Source organism: Salvelinus namaycush, chromosome 19 (assembly GCF_016432855.1).
Source record: "Salvelinus namaycush isolate Seneca chromosome 19, SaNama_1.0, whole genome shotgun sequence".
NCBI classification, from domain to species: domain Eukaryota; kingdom Metazoa; phylum Chordata; class Actinopteri; order Salmoniformes; family Salmonidae; genus Salvelinus; species Salvelinus namaycush.
This window is the reverse complement of record NC_052325.1, coordinates 18,153,608-18,161,651: the sequence shown is the minus strand read 5'-3', so window position 1 is coordinate 18,161,651 and position 8,044 is coordinate 18,153,608. Positions and strand designations below refer to the sequence as shown.

Below are 8,044 nucleotides of genomic sequence, written 5' to 3'. Positions count from 1 at the left end.
TTTAAAGAGCAGAAAGTTCCACTTTCATTGTAAATAACTTTGAATTGGGTTTGTTTCAGAAAGTGCAGATGGGGCTAGTATATTTAATTGACAGTCACCAAAAATTACTATGAAACATATGGGGATGGCTGGAAATATTTAAAAAAGGCACTGATGAGAACTAATAAAGATATTTTCCAGGGCAGGAGCCTAAATGAAAGACAAACTTGAATCTCTTACAACTATATGTGCAATGTAGGATATAAAGTACTGCGGAATGGGCAATTCTCTTACAAAAGAAATCACGTTTCCAGCAACAGTTTTTATGTGAGTAAAGTCAAAACGTATAAAATAATCACGATAGTTGTGATGGAAAGCAGAAGTTTCAGTACAATTGTATTAATGCCCACAGATCATTTGTTCGTTCAACATGGTGGGATCTTTTTGTGTTGGTAAAATATATTAGGCAAGAAATGGCAGTGAAAACGCCCTTATGTGCAAGTATTGATATAAGAACCATCATATTGAAGTAAACTTGGAGTCATGGGATGATATGGTGTGTGGTCCTCCCACTACGACTCGTCGGGAAAGCATGCAGATCATTAGGCTACAGATTAAATAAGTTATGAACTTCACAGGATGGTGAAAGTGCAAGCTTGCCGTTGTTTTCCAATAAATATATTGAGTGTCTTATTCTGGTGACATGATGATCTATGCTTGGCTGCCATTTAACAAATATTCTCGCTCTTATCCATAATTTCATCATGTAGGTAGCCAACCCGCACTGTGTCTGCGAGCTGTTGGCTACAGAGAACACATGCAAAGACCAGAGTGGGCACATTCCATATATAATACAATTTGGGGGGGGGGGGGGGGGGGGACAAAACAAACAGTAGAGTTGAAAATGCGATTTTGAATTTAATCGCAAAAGTTATGGGCACGACGTCATCACGCACAGCCTTTTATCCACAACAAGTCAATTAGATGGAAACATCTCTGGTGGGAAAATGTGCATATTGTTTTTAATGCAGAGTTTAGAATATTCACATGAAAATCTGTCAACAACTGGATGGAAACCTACCTACGCTTACATACATTCACCCGTAATGAAGTGTGTACAAAACACGATTATTTTATATAACTTTACGGGCTGATTTCCCACTCTACTCATGGATTTTTTCCCTTGCGGTCTTCACCTGCTACTGGGAAAACAGCCGTAAGACTACCAACCCTTCTAGAGAGACTTAAGTCTCCAATGACCACTTAGATTGATACAACTGCAATGAACCATGATTTGTTTCCCAATAAGTGCATGCAACATAACTGTATAACATTTCGATGACCTATAACAAAGCATTTAGGGTCTCATTTGAACCATGATCTAAACCCTAAAAAGATCATCAATTAACCTCACTTAAGGTACATTGTGCAAACATAATTTAATATTCAGACAAATTACATTTGTTTAGAATCTTTAGATTATTTAGAATGGTCAAGACCAACCTATTTCTATCAAGTACTGTTGATTTGGATGAAGAATGACATGCACTATATACACACAAAAGTATGTGGACACCCCTTCAAATTGGTGGATTGGGCTATTTCAGCCACACATGTTGCGGACAAGTGTATAAAATCTAGCACACAGCCATGGAATCTCCACAGACAAACATTGGCACTCGCTAGCGAGTTCCAAACTGCCTCGAAGAAACATCAGCACAAAAACGGTTTGTCAGGAGCTTCATGAAATACTTCTCCATGGCCGAGCAGCCGCACACAAGCCTAAGAACATCATACGCAATGCCAAGCGTCGGCTGAAGGTGGTGTAAAGCTAGCCGCCATTGGACTCTCGAGCAGTGGAAATGCGTTCTCTGGAGTGATGAATCACATTTTACCATATGGCAGTCCGACGGACAAATCTGGGTTTGGCAGACACCAGGAGTACACTACCTGCCCCAATGCATAATGCCAAATGTAAAGTTTGGTGGTGGAGGAATAATGATCCCAGCCTGTTTTTCATGGTTCAGACTAGGTCCTTTAGTGTAGGGAAAATTTAAGACTACAGCATAAAATGACATTCTAGACAATTCTGTACTTCCAACTTTGTGGCAACAGTTTGGGGAAGGCCCTTCCTGTTTCAGCATGACAATATCCCCGTTCACAAAGCGAGGTCCATACAGAAATGGTTTGTCAAGATCGTTGTGGAAGAACTTGACTGGCCTGCAGAGCCCTGGCCTCAACCCCATCGCACACCTTTGGGATGAATTGGAAACCCGACTGCGAGCCATGCCTAATCGCCCAACATCAGTGCTCAACCTCACTAATACTCGTGGCTGAATGGAACCAAGTCCCTGCAGCAATGTTCCAACATTTAGTAGAAAGCCTTCCCATAAGAGTGGAGGCTGTTATAGCAGCAAAGGGGGACCAATTCCATATTAATGCACAGGATTTTGGAATGAGATGTTTGACCAGCAGATGTCCACATACTTTTGGTCATGTAGTGTACTTCATTCCACACCAACCACCATAGAGAGCTTTGAATCAAGTGACTAAATTAAGACTAATTAAATCAAAATCATCATATGATCAAATACAAATAAAATCTAATTTCAGGCTACACACCATGAAAAAGGAGTTTAGCAAGCAACTGAAGAAAACTTTCCTTACATAAATTATTTGAAATTAATTCTGTTCAGATAAACTGAAATGAAAAGGTCATACAGCAGGTGTACTGTACATTATCAACAAGTGGACAACACTACATTCAGCAGCTATATAGCATGACTTTAGAAGAATGTCAGAACTGTTATGTTGACATGGCCTACGGTAACAGGGCTTCAGAGTAAGAGTGCTGATCTAGGACCAGCCACCTGCCTGATGACTCACCAAATTTATTTCCGCTGCCCTATCGATCGCTACATACATTCTGTCTGAAACTTACATCCTAGAAGTTGTTTGTGTAACTTCAAAATGAGGGGAGTTGTACAAAACAAATTCATAGGCGATTGGGTCATCTAACAAATCTAATCAGAGTATCAAAGATGATAACGTCACATTGGCTGGCCCTAGCACAACTAATTGGTTTCTGGGACGAATTAGAATGGTCAGAATGTGCTTGCATTCTACAAATCATTGGGGGAGGCAAGCAATGTTGATGGGTAGCCAGGCAACCAGCCCCCCCCCCCCCATTCATACAGTCTTATTCATTATGATCTAAAAGGAAAAACTGATCCTAGATCAGCACTACTACTCCGAGACACTTTATAAATACAGGCCCAGATATCTGGTGAGAGTTAAAGCAAGAAAAAGAAAGGTGGAAGAAACATGATTAAAGTCGATTAGAAATTGAAAACAGAGAAATAATTATAATGTAAGAGTTACTATACACCCAAATCCTTTTCATTACACCTTTGTGGCTTACATTTCTTAATTTACAATCTAATAAACCCCATGAGTGCTTTTCCCCCCGCAACCCAATTACATATGGGAAAGTGCTTCTCATACAGATAAATATTTTTCCCCCTATTTTAATGATTACCAAAATGTACCATTTTAATCTAACAGAAAAGTATATATTTTTTTTTTTTTATCACAAATGCTTTGAGCAACAGCCACCTTTGCAGTGCAACCTATTTTGGCAGAACAGAGGATATGTATATAAAAGTGCCTTCCAAAATGATCGCAGAAATATAAAAAATATCCTCAACCAAATGTTTGACTCCTTGTAGCATCAGGGGAAGAGTTCAATTGAGACCTCGTCTCAAGGGAGAATTCAGAGAAGTCTGTTCCATGACTTCGCAGACTGACTTGTCCATTGGCAATAGTAAATTGGGAGGTGATTCCAGAACGTGATGAGGCCTGGAACTGTGACCGGAAGTTCTGATCGAAGGTGCTGATTTGAAAAGTCTGATGCAACCCTTGAGCATCAGTCTTTTTCGAGGATGCAACTTCCTCCAGAAAGTCTTCGGTTGGCGACACAGCCGAGGGGGTCGTTTCGTCCCCTGAAAATGAGAAAGAGTGCTGGGAATCCCCTACAAGTAGTCCAAAATGGGGTTTCTCCAAGGTAGAGCGTAGTGGAGAGTTCATCCCTGACCTACCAGTGGTAAACCTGCTGGGGGAAGGGTTCTGTTTCTCTGTGGAGAACAGAGGCTGGTTGGAGAGACTGGGGCTCTCAGTGACAAAGGTAAGACTCTGGCTGCTCAAGTAGCTATCGTTCTGGCTGGTCCTCTCCAGTGCTTGCTGAAGGAACTTTGAGTACTCGTGCAGGAGGCTAGACTTCTCTGCTGGTGGGGCTTGAGGGTTACCTCCCAGGCTCTCTACCGGGCTGGCCTCAGACACATCCGAGGAGTTGATGGAGATGCTGGAGGTCACCTCCGTGTCAGCCACACTGAAGGAGATATCAGGTTGCCCATTGGCCTTGTTTGAGTAGTGGTCCAGGAGAGTCTGGAGAACCTCATCTGGGAGAACGTTCTTGTCGTGGTTGGACTTGATCTCGACGCTCAACGGCTGGGGTTCCAAGATGGTGGCGGGAACGGTTTCGTCGATGACATTGGCCACTGCGGCTTGTCTAATGGAAGGCTGGGACGTGATGCTGCTTACATTCAGGGTGTAATTGCAGTTGTTGGCCAAAGTGGCCTGCTGGAGATACCTCTTCTTCTTCAGGAACTGCATTGCATCGTCGTAGTTTGTGCTGCTGGATGCTGGTTTCGTCTGCCCTCCTTGGAGAGCATCTACTGGCTCCAGGTCAGAATTGGCCACATCCACATCCAGAAGACCTTGTTTGTCCACGATCTCAAACGTGTACCTGGTGATTTTGCCATCTTCAAAAGAGGACAAAGGGGACAGACTCACAGGTGGTTCGGGTTCAGTTGGTTGCTTCAGACTCCTCTTGGGGACCTTCTTAAGGACCAGCTTGGGAGGATGAATCTCCTCAGAGGAGAGATTCTCCCCACCCAGCCCCAAATGCTGCTCGCCGGACGAGTCTGGAAGCTCCACAGAATAATCTGCCACCACATACTCATCTTTGACCACCTTGGAGGTAACCGCATAGAGAGGTAGACATTCGATTTTGTTCTGTCTTTGCTCCACCTCCTTATCCATGGCGCCAAGAGAAGCGACCGTGGCAACGTCTTCAGTGGCAGCAGCTGAGAGAGAGCATTGAGACTTGTCTGAAGTCTTCAAGCGTTTCTTCTTGGGCAGTGAGCACTCTTTGGCAGAGAAGGAAAAGCCCAGAGATTCTGTGTTGCGCAGGAGTCCTCCATCTTTCCCCGCTGCTGCAGCCTTGTGGGCTTTCCTCTCCTTCATCTCATGGCACATGCGCCTGTGCTTTAGAACCCGGTCAGTTCTGGAGAAGTACTGTGGAAAACAAACCGAATGGGTTTGTGGCATACATGGATAGTAGAATAAATGTTTTTAAAGAAATGTCTGCATGCTATATAAACCAGTTTTAAACTAGAATTTGAACTAGTGATGTATACTATTTGTGCCATCTTGCTAACTCCTAAGGTCGTTGTCTATCATAGCAAACCATAGGAGTTGGCTATACAGCACAAACAGATATGGGACCAGGCCATTGAGATGTGCTTTGATAACATAAATAACCAACCTGGTGGCAGTAGTCACATTGATAGGGCTTCTCTCCACTGTGGGTCCTTCTGTGCCTCTCCATGTGGTATTTCTGAATGAACCTCATGCCACACTCCTCACAGCGGAAGGGCTTCTCACCTGACAAAGTCAAAGGGACAGCTCATTCTGTGGGCTAGTAACATCAACATTCAACAGGTGGGATCTTTGACTAACCATTGGCTAACATAGTTAAATCATAGCTTCGTGGGGTATTCTCTTACCAGTGTGGATTTTCTCATGTCTCTGGAGAAGGTACTTCTGTATGAAGCGCATATCACACTGGCTGCACTGAAATGGCTTCTCACCTGAAACCAAGCAAGTTGGTCAGTTAAACCATATTTTTCTTGCTTATACTCAATGGGAAATTGTGTTAACCTACTTATTATGCAGAAATTGTAACTTACAACATAGGGCCTAGATCATAGTTTTGTTAATTTAATGTAAAGCAAGAGGCTTGACTGTCATAAGACATACCAGTGTGGATGAAGACATGTCTTTGTAGATGGTAGTTGGTTCGGAAGGCTGCGTTGCAGTGCACACACACATGACACTTTGGACTCTGGAGACCCAATGACCCATCCTCATTGATGGTGAGAATCTAAACAAAGAGAGATACATGGAAAGATAAGGACAAGAAATGTGTCAATTCACAATATTTACAACTGAAGCTGGGTGGGCCTTCATAAAAAAAATAATGGTTTTCACGTTGCTAGTTTTGGAAACAGAATTTGTCAGGTCCCAAAATAGATATTTAATCTGCACAGACCATGTGATTATAACCTTGTCTCAAGCAATAATGATTTAAATGCAAAACGTATTATACATTTGCACCTTGGCAGGAGAGCGCTGCTTTCGCTTCTTCTTCTTGTGACACTCTGTGAGGTCTCGGGGCTGTTTTCTTTCTTTCTTCCCCAGCATTAGTTGATCAGAAGTCAGCTTCAACTCTTGTTTGATGCTTACCTACAAAACATTGTTTAATGTTTGAATTTCACTGCTTAAAGTCAGAATGATTCTGCACTCAATGGGTGAATCTCAAAAGTCTTCAAATTGAAAAACGGGAGAAGAGAGGAAGTAGATATTTGGAATGACAAAAGACTTGATTCACCCAATGTCCCGATTTACAGCATGTATGGCAAGAAGACTGGCAATAAGAATGTATGCATGACATGGACTCACAGGCAGCTTGTGTGAGAGTCTCTGATTCGTTCCCCCTTCCCTGCCATTCTTCACAGTCTCCTCATGTACCACCATCTCATCAGTTGGGATCAGGTCATGGGACACCATTGAAACCCCTGTCAGGTCATCATCATCCTCGTCTGCTAACAGGGGGTGGTGGGCTAACCCCCGCTCGCCCAGGGTCATGACGACTGGACCTCCACCACTTAACCCCACCCTCTCATCCACTCCCCCACCACACTTCAGCAGCATCCCCTCCAGCTTGTCATCAATGTTCATCTTAACTTAGAGGGACCTACGTGTCTGTGGGGTCAAATGAGGGCAGAAGTATTAGCTAGCTAACGAGTAACTGTAACTTACGTTAAAGACAACGAAAACATTTAGCTACATTTAAGAGGGGTCATCATTGAGTAATCTCGGGTTTAACTGACAGTTAGCTAACTGAATAACTAACAAACAAAACATTGAAAGATTGTCAGCCAACTGAATAACTACTGTAGCCATCAACAATCCCGTTAAATCAAAATAACACAGAGAGCGTTAGCCTACTAACGTTAGCTAGTTTTAGTACTAAGGCTATTGTACATAGTAGTAGCTAGGTTAACAACATGATATGTCGCTATAAAATAAATTGAGCGGTCAACTAGCTAGCTAAATGAACTACATAACTAGGAAACTAACGTTAGATGTTAAGATGATTGGTAGCTTTAGCTAGCTAAACAACTTTACCTAAACAAGCAACACAACTAGCTAGCTAACGTTAGATAGCTATCAGTGTTGACAGGCAACGTTAGCTAGCTAGCAGTAGCCTGTTAGCTAGCTTGCTAACTTGGTTAGCTGTGAATAGCAAACGTTAGCTAGCTAGGCCTGATCAGAAACAACAACCCAGAAGAGCTGGCAAGAACTCAAATCAAGATTTAGGTTAGCTTCACTCAAGTGAAATCGAGAAGTAGCTAACGTTCGCTAATGCACGGCAGAAAACTGTTCACAACTAGCTAGCTGTCTAGATAACGTTTCTAACCAAATATATGTATTACTAACGTTAGCATTAGCTAAGCTAGCTAACGTAACGTCTTTAGACTGCTTACCTACTTTGGAATCTAATAAAGTCGTTTAGCAGTCATGGTTAATCTGCAAAAGTGTATCCGCTGTGTGATATATGCCGCGAGAGAAAAAAACGTCACCGCATTTGGCCCAACTGCAGTGCATGGGGAATGTACGGTATATTATCTAGTTTGCGTTGTGATGTCGTTTACCTGTAGCA

General features: G+C 42.7%; 1 protein-coding gene across 2 annotated transcripts; it reads right to left on the bottom strand.

The window, feature by feature from the left end:
* Nucleotides 1–2,396: 2,396 nt before the first annotated feature.
* LOC120064207 (zinc finger protein 148-like) lies at nucleotides 2,397–8,043 on the bottom strand. Of its 2 annotated transcripts, none has more exons than XM_039014607.1 (7): nucleotides 7,869–8,043; nucleotides 6,781–7,083; nucleotides 6,436–6,564; nucleotides 6,079–6,202; nucleotides 5,826–5,909; nucleotides 5,585–5,703; nucleotides 2,397–5,334 (listed from the first exon to the last, which is right to left on the bottom strand). In XM_039014607.1, exons 2-7 carry the CDS (start codon nucleotides 7,057–7,059, stop codon nucleotides 3,682–3,684), a joined length of 2,388 nt encoding a protein of 795 aa, XP_038870535.1. In that variant the 5' UTR covers nucleotides 7,060–7,083; nucleotides 7,869–8,043; the 3' UTR covers nucleotides 2,397–3,681. The 2 variants fall into 2 exon arrangements, with proteins under 2 accessions (XP_038870535.1, XP_038870536.1); XM_039014608.1 differs by having other exon boundaries at nucleotides 7,873–8,043.
* Nucleotide 8,044: the final 1 nt, after the last annotated feature.